We start from the raw sequence: 21,006 nt of genomic DNA on the forward strand, positions 1-21,006 counted from the left end.
GGCGTATCTGGCAGAAGCATCGGTGGACGGATATGTTTTCAGGAAAACCAGGCAATGTAGCGTTCTCTCTCCCCTGGGTTATGGCAATCAATGAAGATATGGGATCACTCCACTTCTACACTAATAGTTGAAATCTAGACAACGCGGTAGAGGTTGAGCCTTTTTAGCACCATNTGTCGGCGTATCTGGCAGAAACATCGCTGGACAGATACGTTTTCAGGAAAACCAGGCAATGTAGCGTTCTGTCTCCCCTGGGTTATGGCAATCAATGAAGATATGGGATCACTCCACTTCTACACTGATAGTTGAAATCTAGACAACGCGGTAGAGGTTGAGCCTTTTTAGCACCATTGGGGCTGAAGAAATTATTTCGCCTACCCAACCACTGTAGTCTTTCTAAAGCTAAGTGTGCTAAAATATAGCAGGCGGTTGAACACTCAAAGCACTTGACTCGGTTCTATCTAATTCAAAAATCATAGGGGACGGCTGCAGGCCTCGTGCAGGCAGACGAACTTGCAAGGGAGGGCACACCCGTTTTACTCTCGAAATCCTGCAAGGGTTTAGGCATGCCGCTCCCTAGCTGTAAGCGTATTCTTGGGGATATATCTCAAAAATTAGCAAGTNAAGGCAGACGAACTTGCAAGGGAGGGCACACCCGTTTTACTCGAAATCCTGCAAGGGTTTAGGCATGCCGCTCCCTAGCTGTAAGCGTATTCTTGGGGATATATCTCAAAAATTAGCAAGTGATAGATGGGGAAGTTTCACTACTTGCAGCAAGTCGAAACTAAAGTGGCCGGAATGAAACGTGAAGCGGTCGAATGGTCTCCGCGTTCTGGGAAAAAGGGACTTATCCATAACTGTGACTTACACTCCAGTTGCCATCGGAAAGCACGACAAGTTGAACGTTCCCCATAACGACTTCTACAGCAGGTGCAGAAATGAATAAAAGCCAGAAACTAAATATGGCATTGAATATGGCACAACGTCGAAACCGGTTTGTCTCCAAAAACTTAACAATGGATGTCGGAAATTCGTACCAAAATAAATCAAGAACCAGAAACCTTGCGGCAGCTATCATGCAAATGCTCCTCCCACCGGGGTAGAAGAAGAAAATTATGGAACTCAGAATTTTTCGAGGGATTAGCCGACATAGCTAAGGTAAGAATACGGTAATTATTAGGTTTCGCANTTCAAGAACCAGAAACCTTGCGGCACCTATTATGCAAATGCGCCTCGCACCGGGGTATAAGAAGAAACTTATTGGACTCCGAATTTTTCGAGAGATTAGCCGACATAGCTAAGGTAAGAATACGGTAATTATTAGGTTTCGCAGACTTTACTTGATGGTTGGAGTAGGAGTAGGGTTTCTCAACATGCCCGTCCATTTAAACAAACATCTATAGTTTCATTATATTCTAGAGATAGGGCAGGCACCCTGTAATCTGGGACGTTCACAAAAACATCGCCATCCATATCCCTGTAGTCCTGTCCATTCACCGAATCCATCAAATCACTTAATTGCTACTCACTTATTGAGCTCAATTAATATTGCATTTGTCTCTCTGCTGGAGAGATGTTCTCGATTTTTCAACTTTTCCAAAAAAAAAAGTGGTAAACAGTTAAAAGATTCACCTCAAAAAGAGGGACATTTTTGATGTGTAAACACCTTTACCCTCGGTATGGGTAAAATTTGCGTTAACCTGGCAGAAAATTTTTAACTGCTTCTTGTGTAACCCAGCAGAAAGTCTGTAATTGCTTCTTGTGTGTACAAATGGATATTTCTGAACTAGTTCAGGACCATTTACGACTTAGTTCACGTCTAGTTTAGAACGATTTCGGTACTAGTTCGCGATCATTTTGGGACCGTTTCGAAGCCTGTTCAGGACCATTTTGGGACTAGTTCAATGCTATTTGAGAACCGTTTTGGGCCTAGTTCTGGAAAATTCAGCGACAAGCTAAGGACTACTTTTAGAACTAAGACTATACCAAGATACTTTCGGAATTAGTTCAGCGTCATTTGGGTACTAGTTTAGGAACATTTTGTGGTTATTTCGGTATAATTTTGGTACTAATAAGGGACCATTTCGAGATCGTTTCAAGATATGTTCCGGATTATTTCGGTTTTATTTGTGGACACTTTCAGCACAATTTCCGACTATTTACGAACAAGTTTAGGACTATTTCAGGATAATGTTGGGCCTAGTTCGGGATCATTTCACGTTAGTTCAAAACTAGTCACGCAATGGAGCTGAGAAATTAATCTGAAGTATTCTCGATTTGGTTATGAAAAAATCGTGTACTGATCCCGACAAACTGAATAAAATAAAATGAAATTAATGTTTAATTTTTAACCTAACCTATTTATGCAGCTGAATCGCCGTATGCTGTGCCATAGCCATACACAGAGGTTTACATATATCTGCAAATTCATGAGAGCTCGTTTTGCTCCCAAAATATGTGCAAATCTCGACTGTATCTCCACTGACCCCAAATCATTCACGTCATTCTTTCCATTTTTTTATTTTGGCTTTCAAATATTTTTCCTTTTAAAGTTTACACTAAATTTTGTACTAAACTACAATTTTTTGCGTAAAGTTTTAAAAGAATTAGAGAAATAATAATTATTTTGTTTTAAGCCCATCCAGTGCACTCTTATCCACCACTAGGTTTTATTAGACCAAGTGTCGCATTTAATCTGCGGTATAGTATAGCGTACTTTAAGCGGCGCCAATATACGACCAATCAGCAGTTTACATTCACTGCTAACCGAAGGACTTTTTGGAAATACTAGCGCGGCGTTGATGCGTTTGAGTAATACATGAACATTGGAACCATCGTAGGGTAGGCGACCGAAAATCATGGCATAACATACAACACCACATGCCCAGATGTCAGACATGAATGGATCATAGGCAATACCTGTGGGTGGAGAGAAAGCTTCATTCACTAAATTATGTACAAAGGCAGATGAAGAGCGTTAAGTTACCTTTGAGTATTTCTGGGCTGGCATATGCATAGCTGCCACAAAATGTTTTCGAGAGTATCACTTGCTCGTCACTGGTGCGCGTGTCCTTGCGTGCAAATCCAAAATCGATTAACTTAAGCGTGTAATTTTCATCCAACAGTAGATTTTCGCATTTTATATCACTGCAATTAAGAAGAAAGCAGGCAGTCGCTTGCGTTTTTTTTTTTAGAGTTTCATTAAAGGCCTACCGATGTACTACGTTCTTGGAGTGAATATATTCTACGGCACTTATTAATTGCTGAAAGAGCTTGCGACCATGTGGCTCTTCCAGATGTTTCTTCTCTCGCACATAGTCTAGTAGTGTGCCATTCTCTGCCAGTTGCATGATTAAGTACACCCTGGAAGATGCGAGAGTTGTTAATGGAAATAAATTATGGTATGAAAAAGAGAGAGGGCACATCCACCACTTTCACAGTCCTGGAAGAGTTAGGGCATGCCGCTCGCTACCTGGAAGCTCATTCTAAGAGATCTATATCTTAAACTAGCAAGCGAAATATGGGCAAGTGTCACCACTTACAGCAGGATAAAGCTCACATGGCCGGAATGGAAGGAGGAACGTCGAAAGGTATCCTCATGCTGGGCAGAAGGGACGTACTCAGAACCATGCTGCCTATATTTGTAGGGACTCAGTGAATTTCCTCACTAATCAGTAAAAACAATTGAGTCAAATTCAACGGTGGAAGAAAACTTAAAGGAGTTTTACGGTTCTCAAACGCTAACGATTGCTCGACATTGTCATCTGGCTTGGCATTGATGATCTCTGTTTGTCCTTCTGTTTCTTGGCTCGTCATTGCACATACCCTAGCCTTCCCTCCTACAAAATGACCTATTTCACGACGAGGAAGGTCAAGCAATAAAGAGGCATCCACGTCGACGGCACACCAATACGGACGGCTGATAATCCGAACGGCTCTCCTTCTACGTGCAAAAATTCGCAGTTTTCAATAGAGTACAGAGCCGAAACAAAACCTTCCACTTAGCTCGCCGTCGGCACTTGGGCCAAAAAAGTAAAACTTTGAGCACCGCCCTGCCCCTACCTGGCTACGCACATGCACACATACAAGGTAATTGGCCGGCCCATTGTAAATTAAATTAATTTGATCAGCGGCCGCTAATAGGACACATATAGGGTGCCTTCTGTTGTCACCTGAACACCACCTGCATAGCGAAGCCACAACTCTACGTCAATGATAATAAATTTATGTACAGCAAGCGATTCCTGTTTCGCTGCTTCCGCAAGGATCAACCGAACACACTTTCTGAAAGTAGAACCACTTCCTAGTTATGACAGAAGGTCTCTCTATTAACTTACGGATGAAATGCTGGCTTACATCGCACAATCACTGGATGAAACGTTGAGCAGAGGTGTTATAATCTACATTAACTGAACGGCGATATCCAACTTAACATACTCTCGGTCTGTGAGCGCTGTCATCGCAAACAAAAATCGTCAGCTCCCTCGAGAGATCTGCGTAACTCTGTTGCAACTATGGGCTGAATACTGGAGTAGGATAAAATCATATCTATCCGGACCCGATATCCATAAACTAAATACATGTCCGGCTTGTGAAGGTCCCGTCTCTTAAAACCCACTCAGATAACACCCCTTTCCCTTGGTGCGACCTCACCGGAAGTGCATTTGTTCTGAGCCTTGCCTCAGTTGAGCTTACCGACAACGATGGATAGACTAGCCGATTAAGCCTAAGCTACTCCAATTTGAACAAATACCGATACTGCTGGCGTATTCAGATGATATTGGCATCATCGACTTGAAACCCAAGGAATAGCTTTCGCCAATAGATGCTACTTTGACCTCGGTATTCAATAGAAAAGCAATTCGCGACAAACACATATCAAGCTCTACAAATTTACATTTATGCTTTTTAAAGCTTGATTTTTATTTGCTCAATGAAGGCTCGATAGTAAAACAGGATTACAGGATTTGAATAAATTAGAACTGACAGCCAAAAGATCAAACGGACAGGAGAATTTAGGAGAGAGTTTTGTAGAAACAAGTTTAAATCCGACAAACGACTTGAAAGAGAAACTCTCCGAAATCCATCTCCTTTTCATTCAACTCTTCAATGGATGAGTGAGATAATAGTCAGCCATATCTTAGAATTTGTTTAAAAAATGGCGTCTGTCAGCTGCAGTTTCGAAAACGCCCTATCTCAATATAAATTCAGTATATCATCAGCTGAGAGGGGGTGTTCTTGAACCAAATTCTGAATTAAGGCGTTTTCCAACCGTTCAGCCGAGACAAGGCGATATTAGTCCTCAATATGCTAATACAAAGCGCAAGGAATTCACCCAAAAACTTCCATATTTTAGTATAATAAATACTGGACGTCAAGTCTTCTTTGACTTCGGCATTAAATTGCAATCATTTCTCTCATTTACTCTCACATACCTATGACTTGTCTCGATGCTTTGATAAAACGTTATCAAGTTTTCATGATGCAGACCCTTGACAGCTTCGATTTCGCGTGGCAGAAATTTTTGCGTATACTCAGCAGGCGCTTTCACTTTCGAGATAATTTTTACAGCTACACGCTTGCCGTACTCCTCGGAAAAACCAACTTTCACCTTTGCATAATTCCCCGAACCAATTACTTTACCCAGCACAATTCCATGATCTTCAAGTATGGTTTTTGGTCGCTGGCCGCTGGGGCCAGTAAAAATGTTTCCCTCATTGGCCTGGGTTACTGAGGAAGGAGCACGTTGCAAAGAAACATCCGCCTGTGTTTCTTCATCATCCTTAGATGCACCGCCATTTTGACGTAGTATTAGGTCCTTGATATTTACACTATGCTCACATAGAGTACCGTTATTGCTTTTATTTTTACAGAACGCATCAAGTTTCGCCTTGGCTACGATTTTACTTGCCGAACTTTGCGTACAATTTGCTGCCGTTGGTGTTTGCATACCCGAACGGAATCACGTGTCCACTGCTCCGCCCGTTTATCTTCCCAGAAACGATTGCTTTAGCGTTTTTCTGCGACTTTTGCATGGACAACGTATACGAGAAATGTGGTAAACTATCGAAGTTAGGCGACTATTTTTCAATTCGGTTTACGAATCTTTTGTTTAATTTGTTGAATTGTGCAGAATATTAGTGCAATTATTTTGGGGTTGGCGGTTGGTGGTTTCCGATTCGTACTTCTTTTTTTTAATAGTTACTTATATGGGGTAAATTTTGTATATTAGTTCGTTAATTTATAAGAAATATGAGTACATTATTTTTACTATTTTTAAGAAACTTTTTTTTGGTAGAATGTGTAAGGAAAACCAAATAAAATAAATATTTTTTGATATATTAGTGACGTGTAAAAAGATATTTCCTGTATTATCTTTTTTTCAAAATGTGTTTGTTTCGTTAAATTTCCGAAATAGATAAAATATCAGCAGAGATGCAAAGGGAACGAGTAAAGACAGNGGTAGAATGTGTAAGGAAAACCAAATAAAATAAATATTTTTTGATATATTAGTGACGTGTAAAAAGATATTTCCTGTATTTTCTTTTTTTCAAAATGTGTTTGTTTCGTTAAATTTCCGAAATAGATAAAATATCAGCAGAGATGCAAAGGGAACGAGTAAAGACAGCACTGTTTCCCGCTATGCCGAAAGCACGAACATAAGAATAAACTTATATTTATCTGTACAAACTGTGGTATGAAAGATATACCTTATGGAGCAGTTTCGGTGGATCCCCAGCTGCTACATTTCTAACATATTCCCAAAGCTCATCAAAAAATTTGAAGACTAGACATAACGGTGTAAATTTGCATCGCGGGTGAGTTCCAAAACTAAATTCGAAGTGGCAAAAAAATAAAATATTTTATCGTGTTGTCGTTATTAAAACAATGTAATTACACACTTGCAAGTTTAAAAAAACAGAGCTCGTAAAGCGATCAAAGTGCTNCATAACGGTGTAAATTTGCATCGCGGGTGAGTTCCAAAACTAAATTCGAAGTGGCAAAAAAATAAAATATTTTATCGTGTTGTCGTTATTAAAACAATGTAATTACACACTTGCAAGTTTAAAAAAACAGAGCTCGTAAAGCGATCAAAGTGCTCTCTCGCTCTGAGGAGTTATATTTTTTAAGAGCACTCCGAGCGATAGCGTTATTTACATTCTCTTTAGCAAAACCTCCCTCCTCACATGTTTGGCTCACTCATGAATTTGCATGTGACGTATTGGTAAAATAGTTTATTTGTGTTGATGGCATCATTTTTATTTTTATCACTTCGAGTTTTAAAGTGATGAGAATGCCTGGCTTGAGCCAGTTCTGGCCAAATGGTTGGATGTCTCATTACCGACTCCCGAGTGACCTGGTACCCTAAGTAAAGCAAGCTGGTTATGTTTACCAACATAAAATAATAACATAAGTTGAGACTTGCATTGCCGAACTAGTTAGAAAGTATTTAGATAGAGGGCTGGCCAATGCCTTAAGTGCAGCCTGGCTGTCACTTGAGATATGTAAACTCCTCCCCTCTACCTATTTTCCACCACGTAGGTCATGGCTTTGAGGATTGCAAATACCTCAGCCTGAAAGCCTGTGGTACACTCCCCAAGATACAGGTGAAGCTTATCCCCATTAACTTCGAAAAAGACCCCACATCCCGACCCAGAGTCAGTTATGGAGCCATCACTGAAGACACGATAATGCGTGAATCCGGCCACAGTGCTGGAATTAAACCGGCATTCTGCTTCAAGGAACTCAACATTATAGAACCTCTGTCTGTCTGGTGTTTTAAAGTAAAACCACATATCTGAGCAATCAGTTGTATTAGAGATATGGGTTATAGTGACCCAATCTTAGTCATCTTTTGACTGTAAGCTCTCCATTGATGATGATAAGTGCAATAAAGGGGTATTTTATGTGGCTAACTGCTTAAATGNTACTGTAAGCTCTCCATTGATGATAAGTGCAATAAAGGGGTATTTTATGTGGCTAACTGCTTAAATGGAGAAGTTGTAACGTAAAAATTCATATCCGAACAATCAGTTGTCTATGAGCTATGTTTTGTACTAGTTGTAAAATTAGTACAATAAGATCTCAAATACCTTTTTTTTTATTACAACGGTTACTTAAATTTACATCATTAAAAATACAACAGGGTGCCAAATTTTCCAAATGGACAAGGCTAAATCCACTCAGTTCATCGTTCTGATCATTTTGGTATACTTTTTTCCTAAGGTCTATCTATTCGTCTTCTGGTAAATACTACCATTAAATGGTATAGCAGTCTATTGAATACACTTACCAACAGTGATCGGAAAAAATTTCTAAGATGTACTTAGTTTGGGTGACGGTTCCAGATAGCATGCATTAGGACGTTGAGACCAATGTAATACTCCAGTGGGTTTCCGACATGGGTCGCCGAAAAAGCACGTAATACGTGGTAAGAATTTCATAGTCAAGCTCATCGAAGTAAAACCCACTAGCGGTGCGTCTAGCTGTTAGCTCTAGTTATAGAAACTGTTTTATGATCTATTTAATGTTGTCACCTAGATATAAACCTTTTTCTCGCCGAGACGAATGCGTAGGTATGCGTGTTCCTACAAACGGACTACATATAGTCTAACGATGTCAAATATAAGCAACTTCATTTTCTTGGTTTTGGTAGAATTATTAAACGTTTCCCCCTCCTATTTACTTGATTTTAAACATTTACAATTCTAAATGTCAAAACGCGTAATGTCTACACATTTCGAGTTGAAACACTCATAAGAAAATTTTGGTCGCCTATATTGCTCAAATACCCCTATGTTCATTGTATAAATTGCTTTTGAAACTAATTGACATTAAAATAAAAAATTTAAAAAAAACGTGCTTTCAAACTTTTTGAATAAAACCACAAATTAAAAAGTGACCTCTTTTGACCCATCGGTCGTTCAGGGTTAAGACTTTTTTTTTTTGCAAAAGTGTGGAAAATTATTTACCTCTCGGCAATTGTATTTCTGCCTTGCCAAAATTTCTCATAAAATCTATTTTCCGTTTGGAGGCAGTGTACAACTCTTTCTTAAAGACGCACACCAAAACTTGAAGGAAAAGGTCGGCCAAGAACTAGAAAAGAGTGTATGTAAGTGCCAAATATTTATTTTGTTTTTGTTTCTTCCATATCTAGTGTACATTTACCTCCTTGAACTCACCGCAGTAATCTCTAGCTTTGAGAATAAAAGCATAAACAGACGGCAGCGTTGATCCGGATCAACTCGGGAATTAACTGCAGTTGATCCGGATTAAGTCGGATGCTGCCGTCTGTTTAAGCTTTAAGTTTGTGTATTTTTCACAGTTTCCGAGATTGGCTTTCGGGACTTTACGGGATTTTTTTCTAGACCGTTTAAAACTTTTTGGAGGACATTTTGGTATTTTTCGCGTAGAATTCGGAATTTTCCTAGAATTTTTATTGGGTATTTTTGAAATTTTTCGTGGGCGCCTAGCATTTTTTGAGGGTTTTTCCGAGATTTTTTTGGAACTTCCAGATTATTTCGGGACTGATTCCGGATTTTTGGGCCTGATTCGGAATTACTATTGTGTACAGCGGGCAGCATTTTAGGGGTTTCCAAATTTTCGGAATTTCCGAGACTATTTAATTTTTTTCAGATTATTTCGGGATTTACGAAACTTATTCGGGACTTCTATTGCATACAAGGTTTACGATTTTTAAGGACCTTTGTGTGGTTTCGATATTTCCGGAACCATTTCCTGATTTTCGGGACTGGTTCAGGCTAGCTAATTTGCAAAAATCACGTCATCACCATGAAATCTGAGTTTTGCTGTTCAATTATTTTAAAATCCCTGAAGATTTTTCAAGCCTAAAGAAATTTTAAATCAAGAAACTGTCGTTGCTCTTTTTTATGCACTTTTGATTTTCGCAGGCCCTGCATACCAGTCTGAACTCACCCCCTGAAGTATGCTTTCTTTTATGTCCAAAGCATTTACATACATATGTACATATAACAGAACACCCCACACAGGGTGAACATACAATAATTTAATAATAACTAAGGGTAGTTTTTAAGAATTTCAAATGTTTGGCAACCTTTAGTAGTAACCAAGACGATTAGTAACGACAAACAAATCAAAAATAGCCGAAAAGGAAGAAACTCAAATTAGACAACACATTGTTTAAACAAAAAAAAAAACGATTTTTGAACTAAAATCATTTAAAAAATAATAATAAAGGATTTTTTGAACTGGAAAAGTTGCAAAGAAACAAAATACTTCATTTCTAATTCAAACTGCGATAATTAAAAAAAATGTGGCATATGTAAATTTTTAAGTGCTATGTGAAAACGAATGCAATTTGATGCAGAGAAACTCTTTTGATGGCGGAAGTGCATATCATCGGCCAAATTTTAAAAGCCGTTGACTTTGCCGAGCCACACATCTATTGCAAGTGGAGCTTACAAAGTGGTAAATGCATTTTTTTGTTAATAGATTTCGCAAATTCTAAGCAAAAACTTTTTCAGGCAGCGCTTGGAAACTCATACAAGGCGAAGTTGCCGGTCACTCACTCGTCTGTTCACATCGCCTAGAACAATCATCAGATTTTGCACATCCCTTGGATATTCATTTGGCCACTGCCTCAGTGCAAGGTTGGCCTAAATTGCACGTGGAAGTACATGCGGTAAATGTATTGCATAATAGTTGGCCAGTAGGCTACGGATTCGTGCATATACCAAGTCGCCCAGGCGCACATCGCTTAGAGTTGCTCACTTGGAAAGTAGCACCTGTCACTTGGTACGATAGTGTACGTGAGAAATTTGGTGGTGGTGGTGTTGGTCTTAGCAAACCGGATTTAATCTATACAGGAGTGGAGAGGTGAGTTGTAGGTTAGGGGTGTAGAGAGAGCTATAATATCTCTGCTATAATAAAATCATAGAAAAGTCGTGTCTATGCATTGCAAAGGTCTGTTTACCTGTTTGTCTGTTTGATCTCACTAATCTCCGAAACTGCTGAAAGGATTTTCATGGGGTTTTAACTGGGAACTAGTTAGTAAATTGTGCATAACATAGGGTATAAAAAATGGGCGTGGCGCCTCCCATAGGACTGACATTTTTAACTAGCTGTACATAACTTCGAAACCGTAAGTCAGATAACTTTGATATTTTGTGTGAACACATTACCGAAGTAGGCGTTTATAGTAAACTGAAAAGGGTTGAGTGTTTTCCAGGAGGCGTGGCACCGCCCATAGGCGTAGTATATTCAGATAACCATAATCTTATACTAAGCTTTAGTTCAGAGATATTGAGAATGGCAAAGCCTATGGACTGCGAAGCAAGACAGCTTATTAAGTGATTTGCACAAACCCACACAGCTTGCAATTAAATATTTTTTATTATCCCTTTTTACAGCCGATAGTGTTGGAAACAAGCCTTTCGCGATTGTTTGTACTTTTTCAGTTTGCGGTGGTGGCAAACCTGTTGTCGTCCCAATTGCGGAGAACAGAACTCAGACTACAGTCAAACTGAATCCAACGAATGCCAGTCGATGACTAAAATATTCAGCCTCGGTGCGTAAGTCGTAAATTAGACTAAATTTTACGACTGGACAGCATGGGCATTGCCTACTGTCGAGTGCTGCCAAATTTTTCCGTTCTAAAACACTAGACGAGTCGAAATTTTAGGCAATGCCGTGCCGTTTTCGATACGACTTGACACGGCAGTTGCAATTAGGCTGATTATTTAATAACTTTTATTTGGCGGCCTAAATGTATGCAACAAAATGAAAACTTCAAAAATATTTTGGAGTGCCAAATCATGCAAACATTTCATATTTGTTTACATATTCTGCTCTGGGTGGCCCCTTATTCGAACACCGTCAGACATAACTTCAAAATGATAGTATAAAATTTCGATCTTCCTTTTATTTGTCCTGAATATGAAAAAGAATCTGCGAAGTTCAGAAAAAAAGTGTATTGAAAGTAATTTTTGTATGAGGATATTTAATAGAAACTTGTAAAGAAAACCAACTCCCGATTGCGTCTGCATGACTCCTGCACGACTTTACAATTCACTTTAAGTTGGTTTTGTCATAGCTAATTAAAAGTGAGGTATTAATCGAAATCTCGCCAAAAAGCTAACTATAAGTTGGTTAGTTTTAACAATTGATAATTTTTCACTGCAGGGTAGTTAATTAAAATATATTATGACAATGTGGGTGTCCGCTGGAAGAGGTTAAGGCTGTTGTAGTTTGAAAATATTTTTAAGAGGGTTGCCACCTGTTTGAAAAGTGGAATTTAATAAAATAAAAATAAAAAAATTAAGTTATATTAAATATTAAAACGGAAGAGTGTTAAGACGTTTTTTTAACATTTAATATATTTTTAAGAGTTTGATGAGGGTTGCCACCTGTTAAGATATTAAACTCAATTCAAAGTAAAGTTAAGTAAACTATTACAATATGGCTATCAATTGAAATTTTGAAAGGGTTTTACGTTTATTGAATTGCTACCTATTTAAAAATCAAATTCAAGTTGAATTAAGGAAATTAGGTAGTTCAAATATGCATCACAATATGGGTGTCAGAGGAAAGAAGGTTGTAGTTTGAAAATATTTCCTGCCATCTATTTGAAATTTCAAATTCAATTAAATAATGTGCAAGTTATCTGTTAAAATATGCATTTAGAATATTATTTAGGTATTTGAAGAATGTTGCATCTGTTTAAAACGACATATTCGAATTATTTGATAAGTTGATATAAATGGTTTTGAAAAGGCCTCATTTCTAAACTTATTTCCAAACCGCAAGTTGGAGGGTCCTGTCTAAAAAGCCAAGTTGAACTTGAATTAAGGGAGTTAGGTAATAAAAATATGCGTATATCAGGTGCAAGAGGTTTAATTTGAAAAAAAAAGTTAGAGAATCTCCTAAGTTTACGTAAGTTGAGTTTTATTTAAATAAATTACATCTAATGTTACACGCAAAAATTTCATACACTCAGCAAAGCGGTTGAGGACAAACTAGTCTAGTTATAAATGATTAGCGATCAAAATCAGGGGCTGTAACGGTTATGATCTTTATAATAAAAACTAGCTGGCCACGTATGCGCGAGGCTTCGCATGCGCTGAATGTATGCATATGTATGTACATTTAGGCATTTGGAGAAAGAAATAATATGTCATCATGTAATTCGTTTGTTATATACTTAAAAAATCTCGTCTAAATCCGTTCAGTAGCGTGGTCAAAATATCTCGACTTTCCTTTATACTATTTATAGAAGATAGCAAATTTTAAATAGGTAGCAACCCTACTCAAAAAATTACGGTTTTTATACATGCGAAGGCTAAGCCCTTTCATTTGGTATATCTTTTTTTGTATCCAACCAACGGTGAAGATCTTGTAGTTTCTGAAAAGGTGGCAACTCTTCTCAGAAATATAATAGATTATTACACATCTAGAGGGAAAGTCTTTGCATTTGACAGCGACGGTGCAGAACTCACGCCTACGCTTATTAGGATTGAAAATGGTAATTTTGTTAACAGGGAGCAACCCTACTCAAAAAATAAGATATCAGTGCTCTTCTAGAGGCCAATGGCTTTCATTTGTCACCTCATTTTCTTAATCCAACGAACAGTGGGGATCTTATAGTTTTTTAGACAGGTGGCAACCCTATTAAAATTCTAAATCAAAAAACGTCGCTCTCCTGTCGATACAGAGTATATTAGAGCAAATTCCGTCGAAATCNAGGTCGCTCTCCTGTCGATACAGAGTATATTAGAGCAAATTCCGTCGAAATCCGTTTCCGAGATTACTGCATACAAAGAATCTCGACTTTACTTTATACTATGTATAGATAATAATTTAACCGTTAAAATCGGATTTCTTTTTTCGATCAACTTTTAATAGTTATTTTTAATTTTTATTTTTTTCTGATCAGATGTAACCGATATTTATGATTTTTATTTACCCAACAAATTTTGTATCGTTATTTTTGATTTTTATTTTTTCGATACAATTTTTGAAGTTATTTTTGATTTTTAATTTTCGTTCATATTGTAACCGCTATTTTCAGATCAAATCTTTCAGATCTCAAAAGATGTAATTCGGTCATAAAAACGCGGTCTCCAACATAACGATTAAAAATTAATGAAAAAAATTTACATAATAACGGTTATTTTTGATAGAAATATAATACTCAATTCACAACAGAACGATATGAAATGACCGCAAAATTACAAATAAAAAAATCACAATTTCGCAGTGATCTAAAAATTAAAATTTTGATAATTGATTGATCTAACGATTGATTTCGGCCTCTGCAATAAAAAATTGGTTATTTCTATTTAATCACTGCAGGATTGCAATTCAAATTTGTTTACTTCAGTGTCCTCCTTACCACTTACATACATATATATTTCTTATAGATACAAACTGCAAACTCGCTCATCCGGAAAAGTTATCATCGATCTCAATTTGATCTTTCGCAATTTCGCTAAATTCGGCGTAGAGTTTAAATGAATCAAATCCGAGCCAACAAAATGAAGGGATTTCTTTCAGCCGCATTGACATTAATGTTGCTGCACGCTGCAGCAGCCATAAAAATTGGCGTTTCAAGAGCAAATCAAGAGAACACCAGCACTACATCTGCAACTACAACAACAACTACGCAGCAGCCACACGAGACCAATACTGAATCTACACCAAGTACAGCTGCCGCAATAACAACTTTAACAGAAGAAAGCACTGTAATAACCGATATTACCGACTTAGATATAGAAAGCTCCACAACAACCACTACCAAGAATCCAATACCTACCACTTTAAAGCCCAACTTTACTATCGCCATATTTCCACCACGTCTTAGAACTACGAAAGCACCAAGAATTACTACAACTACTGCAGCCGCATCTACAACACCGCCAACTACAGTAAGCAGCACAATCGCCAATACCACCCTCGATTCAAATAATGTTCAGGGTACCCTGCTAACTGTGCCACCTTCTCACGCGGCCTCGTACTATTGTGATTGTGATCTCTTGTGGGATGCTTGCGACTTAAATTGTTGTTGTGATAGAGATTGTTCACCGGAGGCGCTGCATGTATTCAATTGTAATGCGGCACCAAAGCAACCAGAGTTAAAAAATCGTTTGGAGGATTTTCAATATCAGCATGGACTGCCATCGTGTAAAGTGAACGATGGATGGTTGTGTGTATTTCGGACGAATACACGGCAGGAACTGCAGAAGGTAAGACGATAATATATAAAATATTTGGCATTTACACTTTTGCCAGTACGGATTGGGTGTTAATCTCTCCCAGACCAAACTGGTCTGGTCAAAAGCTCCCACTTCTTCTCTCCCAAGAGAGAGCCATATCAACTTCACTCTCCGCTGGTTCCCCAGTTGTAGCAATATTGAAGGGAACGAGTCGGCTGATTAGATGACCAGATACGACTCTAAGATGCCAGTTAACGAGGCGGATAACTCTGTACTACCACCGTTTAGTTTTCACGCTTCACGAGGCTCTTGCACTAATGCACCAAGGATGGCGAGTAGGTACCTACAAGAACACTATCTGCAAAAAAAAGCTTTGAACCAAAATTACATATTTTTATCCTCAGAATCCGAATCTGTAATAAAAACATGTATGTTCGGTAATTACGCCCTCCTAACCTAAACTTTTGCCTAGTGTTTTCCTGCTTTTCTCCTCCAACTGTTGGTGTATGTATTGATGTTGTTACATAATTGGAAACCCCTACATTTTTACGTCGCTTCCGAACGGCAAACACACTCGTGGGTTAGCCTTAGCCATTGCCTGTCATCGGGCGACCGCTGTAAATCTTTAATCGTCATCGTCAAACTCAACAAAAGGAATAGAACTGTTAGTTGTGTTGTCCAGAATATATGTAGAGTATATGAAAGTATGGCGGCCGCTGTGGTGTAGTGGTTAGCAGTGCGCGCTACCACTCCCCAGAGCCTGGGTTCAAGACCGGTTCAACCCAACATAAAAAAAAAATATAATAAAAAACTAAAAATGTTTTTTTTTTCAATAGCGCCGGCTTTGAATAGCTCAGCCGGTATATCAGCGACNAGTTCAAGACCGGTTCAACCCAACATAAAAAAAAATTATAAAAAACTAAAAATGTTTTTTTCAATAGCGCCGGCTTTGAATAGCTCAGCCGGTATATCAGCGACTTCAGGGGGTTGGTTATTTTCAGCCGCATTATTGCTATTATTACTTTGCCTTTGTCGAATGAAGAATAGTGAGATTCGTATGTATAAGTCTAAGTATGTCTTCCATATCGAAATTATACGTTAGCCTTATAGTATCAGATATCCAACGCCCATTTGCTGTCCAGACCTAATCCGTAAACTATATCCTTCTTATCTCGTTAACATCGTTTTGTATTTGCATTTCTGCTGGCTAGCGACTCAAACTCTCTTTCACAGCGGTACGAAGATTTTATAAATTGGAGTTCCACTACTCATTTAATTTAAATAAGGACCCTACCAAATCNCGTGAGATTCGTATGTATTAGTCTGGGTATGTCTTCCATATCGAAATTATACGTTAGCCTTATAGTATCAGATATCCAATGCCCATTTGCTGTCCAGACCTAATCCGTAAACTATATCCTTCTTATCTCGTTAATATCGTTTTGTATTTGCATTTCTGCTGGCTAGCGACTCAAACTCTCTTTCACAGCGGTACGAAGATTTTAGAAATTGGAGTTCCACTACTCATTTAATTTAAATAAGGACCCTACCAAATCAAGTAGAACTGGAAGTCGTGTGGAACTGTTCTTGGCTTTTTATTATGATTGCAGCATCATCCCACAACCTGGCGGATGTTCTTGTAGAATAGCAGACGTATGTACCTTGATAACGATCTTAGTTGAAATAGACCCACGTATTGAGCAAAACCTGGTAGACTTGTGGATGATGTCTATTTAGTACTACTCGCTACTTATTTCCTTGTTGTACCGAATTCGGACCGCATTTCCCCGTTGTTAGAGGTATTCGCTTGAAGGAAGAGTTTTTCGATTGCCGGGTTAAATTAACAGAACTCTTACTTAGCTATTCTGGTCCTGTTATTCTTATTTAGTGTTTACTCCGACTTCCACGAATTCCATACGCGATTCGGGTAACGTCTCATGCTAGCCATATTTCGTTGAAGTCAGTTTTATATCTCGAGTCCTCCAGCAATTCATTAGAGCAACTTTCCCTATGAAAAGTTCAATAATTCATGGGCATATCTCTAAATCGTAGTTTTGCTTTCAGATGTGGACACCTTGGAGCTTTGGGGTTATCTTTTTCCAAGGTTTTGTTGATCCGTTTATTGGTAGCTTATAAAAAAAATATATGTATGTTGAGAGCGAGATCTGTGCTACAATAGAGAAGCCCGCAAGCAATCGAAACTTAAATAGGCACACTGTACACGCGCTGATGGACTTTGAATATAATATTTAAGCAGTAAATGCTAACTTAAAATATATATTTTACTATTTCGTATATTTACAAAATCATGTCTTACACTTAAGGAACCAGCGATAGACCTCAATACAGATCATTACCTCAAATGGTCTACACCTGTTTGGGACATCGACAGCGAGCCGCAGGCGAATGCAAATTTTGATCACTATATATATGGCGAACCACTACAATTTCTAGATATGAAAACTAAAATAGTCAAAGAATTCGGTGAGTAGTTTTATAATCCTGTTTATTCTCCAAAATATATCCATCCTCTCTCTTTGCATCACACGACAGATCTTCCACATACCTTCAAACAGCCACACTGTCATATCAAGGAACCTGTCAAATTTTTGAATTCACACAGAATTACCTGTCTACTAAGCACAACTGATGAATTAAATTTAAACACCAGAAAATTACTAATATTTATACAAAATCATAAACTACTTTTGAAGCCAATAAAAGAGGCCAACGAACCAGAGCAGCTGCCGCCTAATTTAAGTGAACTTAAATTAAATATTTGTCAAGAGGAGCTATGTGAATCAGTTTCGCCAATTAATAACACCGCTTGGGAGCTTAAACTAAAGCATTTCTACGCCACAGAAATAAAACTTAAGTTACTACATAACTACACACAAATCTTGGATGCCTTGCTGGAATTGCGCGGCCAACGCGACTCACCCGACTTTGCGGAAGTATGGCAAAAATACCAGGTGGAATACATTTATAGAAATACAAGCGGCAAGCCAGTCGTTAATGACACAGCCTACACACACGAAAATGTGCCGAAACTCACCTCAGGTCCGTTGGGCTATCAGGCAGGCAAACCCATAATTATAGCACGTTTTATAGCAAATAATCAAATCGAAGCATTAACGCCCACAAATCAAGTATTAGATTATTTCCATGTCAATAGCACTAAATCGCAAACAAATCACACAATTTCCTTATTCACCACACAACGGCAATATTGCACACGCGACACTGATCCCGCTAATCTGATAAATTATGGCATAAGCACTTTGAAGCAATGCAAGCTGCGCCTCAGCAACGAGAGTCTAGCGAAATTACCACAAGCGGAGCGTAACTTCACAGAAATTTGCATTCAACTGCAAACGCAAATCCTGGCACAATTCTTTAACGCTGACGTTTTTCGATTTGGTGAGAAATTCCCCGATCTACACATTTCACAGCTGGGGCGTCCGCAGAATCGCAGCGATAAATGGACGCTGCTACAAGTACGAAATCACGAACTTTTTGCGCCCGTAAGCGGGGATTTTCATACGCAAACGCAAAGTTTCAGTTGTCGCAATATGTTGCTCAATATTGGTTACGAGTTCCTAGTGGGTCATTTCACTGCAGCAGGTATACGGCAGCAGGCGTTGGTGAAGCGCGCCACATTGACGTTCGGTGACCGTAATGATTTGGAATTCGAATTGGATGAAGTAATCGAAGTGCCGCTTATGCTATCGGTTATGTTTTTCGATTATGCCAAGGATGCAATTAATGCGGCGATTTTGAGAAATGAGGCTCAGGCGAAGTGGACTATTATTATATTTAATCTTGTAATTTTATGCGTAGTATATATAAACTGATATATAAATACGATTTTAGTTTGTAGTGCTATATGTAGTTTAGAAGTATTTTAATTATAGTTGCAGGACAGCAGTGCAAATAAAGGATTTAGTAATGAATCAATATTTTTGCATTGGTATTTCTAAAGAGTAACGGTAATGGTATTGTTAATAATAAAGACTACCGTGATAGTTGATGATGGTAATGGTAGTGGTAATGGTTTTGCTAATGGCAACGGCAATGTGAATGGTAATGGTATTAGTAATGGTATGGGTAATCGTAATGGTGATGGTGTTGGTAATGGGTTTGATGGTGTTAATGGTAATTCTAATGCTAGATGTAATGGTAATGATAATAATAATTGTAATGCTAAAGGTAATGGTAATAATAATGATAATGCCGTTGGAAATTATAATGGTAGTGGAACGGTACTGATAATGACTAAAGTAATAGTGTTAGAATGGTAATGGTAATGGTAATAGCAAGGGTAATGGTAATGGTAGTGGCAATGGCAATGGTAATGGTGAAAGTATTTGTAATGGTAATCGTTATAATGTTGATAATGGACATGATGGTAATGGTAATTATATTGATACTGATCATGGTAATAGTCAAGGTAGTGAAAATGGTAGGTTGGCTAGTTTATTACATCAGATTTTGTTAAACAGTTCATTATGATATCGCACATGCCTATTATGATCCTCAGGAGAGCATTTCCCCATATCTGCCCGTACATGTCATTAAACCGTCCTAATTTTTTAACTAATACCAGCAGACCTTCAGCAGGGGGTTCTCGAAGCTGTTTATGCGCGCGAAGTAGTGGTCAACGATAATCTTAATTTTGAAATTTGAGAATTTTCTCCGCAGTGCAGAGCAGTCACCGTAGAAATGATGGATAGATTCTATGTTTTCCTCCTCTCTAAAGCGTCTACAGAAATCGTTATGCGGAGCTCCGATGGCCAATGTTTTAAGAGCCTTAACTAACTCCGTGTCTTGCGTTCATTGAGCAGTGGCCAAAGTAAACGCGGTACAGTGCATATACGCGGGTTAGAAAATCTCCTGGTTTTAGTTGCTCTGTCCACGTTCTCAACTCAAGAAGACATTTTATATCGTAGATCACTTTCTGTTTCTTCATTCCCCAGTATATCACTGTGTCCCGACGGCCAGTAAAGATTGCTGGCATCTTCGGCATGCCTCGAATGCATACCGAGTTAGCTTTTAGCACTCCATCGGTCTTTATAGCAGCTCAACGAAGGCAAGTTTTGTTAGAGCCAATTCGATCGTCGCCAAGTCAATCACGTGCCAGCATGTAACGTGCTGCAGAAATCGGGGAGCCTGCAGCCCCCTCTCAAAGACAGTGCCTGAAAGACGACGCAAAATCATCTTCTAATGTTAATTTTGGAGCCATCTGGGAATATCGGGATATTGTCACCGGTTAGAATGATATTAAGTGTCGGGTCCATTCCAGAGGTGGAATTTCCACAAGTACCTCTAACTCCTGCTCTATCCCTGTCTATAGATTTTCCGGCAAGTCTAAAATAACCCCAAAAAACTTCGCCTCGATTTGCGTCCCTTGTGATGGAGTTCAAAAATGGTCTGCTTTACATCGCTTCGTTAAAATACCCAGATAAATTTTAATGGGATTAACCCAAGACCGTTTCTTTCTGCCCATCTTACCAAGTCGTTCTGTACAGATTGTAGTATCTCAATGACCACCGTCGAACTGATGTTTCCTACAACCAGGAGAACTAAGCCAATTGCCTACGCAACAACGTTATTGGCTTTCGATTTAGTACAGAGCAGAAATTCGTTTAGCACGAGGTATCTTGTGATTGTTCGTGCAAGGCTGTTTCAAATGATCGTCCCTTGTAGTATGCATTTTGGACATCGCTGGAGAAGACAGCGCTTGATCTGTAAATATACCCAACACCTTGAAAAGAGAGATCCACTGCAAAGGTAACCTTAGTCAAATCGCGCAAGT

At 38.5% G+C, this 21,006-nt stretch overlaps 3 protein-coding genes across 3 annotated transcripts; 2 read left to right on the plus strand and 1 right to left on the minus strand.

Moving 5' to 3' along the window:
* Positions 1-2,662: 2,662 nt before the first annotated feature.
* On the minus strand, positions 2,663-5,950 carry LOC108371111 (testis-specific serine/threonine-protein kinase 4). The gene is made up of 4 exons (XM_017626610.1): positions 5,436-5,950; positions 3,214-3,363; positions 2,987-3,147; positions 2,663-2,919 (listed from the first exon to the last, which is right to left on the minus strand). The coding sequence occupies exons 1-4, from the start codon at positions 5,948-5,950 to the stop codon at positions 2,663-2,665; spliced, it is 1,083 nt and encodes a 360-aa protein (XP_017482099.1).
* Positions 5,951-10,361: 4,411 nt separating this feature from the next.
* B9d2 (B9 domain-containing protein 2) lies at positions 10,362-14,493 on the plus strand. Its single transcript, XM_017626614.1, has 3 exons — positions 10,362-10,449; positions 10,506-10,857; positions 14,400-14,493. The coding sequence occupies exons 1-3, from the start codon at positions 10,362-10,364 to the stop codon at positions 14,491-14,493; spliced, it is 534 nt and encodes a 177-aa protein (XP_017482103.1).
* Position 14,494: 1 nt separating this feature from the next.
* On the plus strand, positions 14,495-19,492 carry tctn (tectonic). The gene is made up of 4 exons (XM_017626611.1): positions 14,495-15,221; positions 17,516-17,675; positions 17,745-18,990; positions 19,174-19,492. Exons 1-4 carry the CDS (start codon positions 14,514-14,516, stop codon positions 19,490-19,492), a joined length of 2,433 nt encoding a protein of 810 aa, XP_017482100.1. The 5' UTR covers positions 14,495-14,513.
* The last annotated feature ends 1,514 nt before the right edge of the window (positions 19,493-21,006 follow it).

This window comes from Rhagoletis zephyria, unplaced genomic scaffold (genome assembly GCF_001687245.7).
Source record: "Rhagoletis zephyria isolate East Lansing unplaced genomic scaffold, Rhagoletis_zephyria_1.1 Rzeph_scaffold_04715, whole genome shotgun sequence".
In the NCBI taxonomy this organism is placed as follows: Eukaryota; Metazoa; Arthropoda; class Insecta; order Diptera; family Tephritidae; genus Rhagoletis; species Rhagoletis zephyria.

What these genes read in the sequence shown, in the direction of transcription:
- B9d2 (XM_017626614.1), top strand. Translation starts at nt 10,362, where the DNA reads ATGGCGGAAGTGCATATCATCGGCCAAATTTTAAAAGCCGTTGACTTT. An exon ending in CAAGTGGAGCTTACAAAGTG is followed by an intron (nt 10,450 to 10,505) that starts GTAAATGCATTT and finishes AAACTTTTTCAG; the next exon opens with GCAGCGCTTGGAAACTCATA. An exon ending in ATCTATACAGGAGTGGAGAG is followed by an intron (nt 10,858 to 14,399) that starts GTGAGTTGTAGG and finishes TATTTCTTATAG; the next exon opens with ATACAAACTGCAAACTCGCT.
- tctn (XM_017626611.1), top strand. Translation starts at nt 14,514, where the DNA reads ATGAAGGGATTTCTTTCAGCCGCATTGACATTAATGTTGCTGCACGCT. An exon ending in CACGGCAGGAACTGCAGAAG is followed by an intron (nt 15,222 to 17,515) that starts GTAAGACGATAA and finishes CTTACACTTAAG; the next exon opens with GAACCAGCGATAGACCTCAA. An exon ending in TAAAATAGTCAAAGAATTCG is followed by an intron (nt 17,676 to 17,744) that starts GTGAGTAGTTTT and finishes ATCACACGACAG; the next exon opens with ATCTTCCACATACCTTCAAA.
- LOC108371111 (XM_017626610.1), bottom strand. Translation starts at nt 5,950, where the DNA reads ATGCAAACACCAACGGCAGCAAATTGTACGCAAAGTTCGGCAAGTAAA. An exon ending in AGCATCGAGACAAGTCATAG is followed by an intron (nt 3,364 to 5,435) that starts GTATGTGAGAGT and finishes CGCATCTTCCAG; the next exon opens with GGTGTACTTAATCATGCAAC. An exon ending in TCCAAGAACGTAGTACATCG is followed by an intron (nt 3,148 to 3,213) that starts GTAGGCCTTTAA and finishes TCTTAATTGCAG; the next exon opens with TGATATAAAATGCGAAAATC.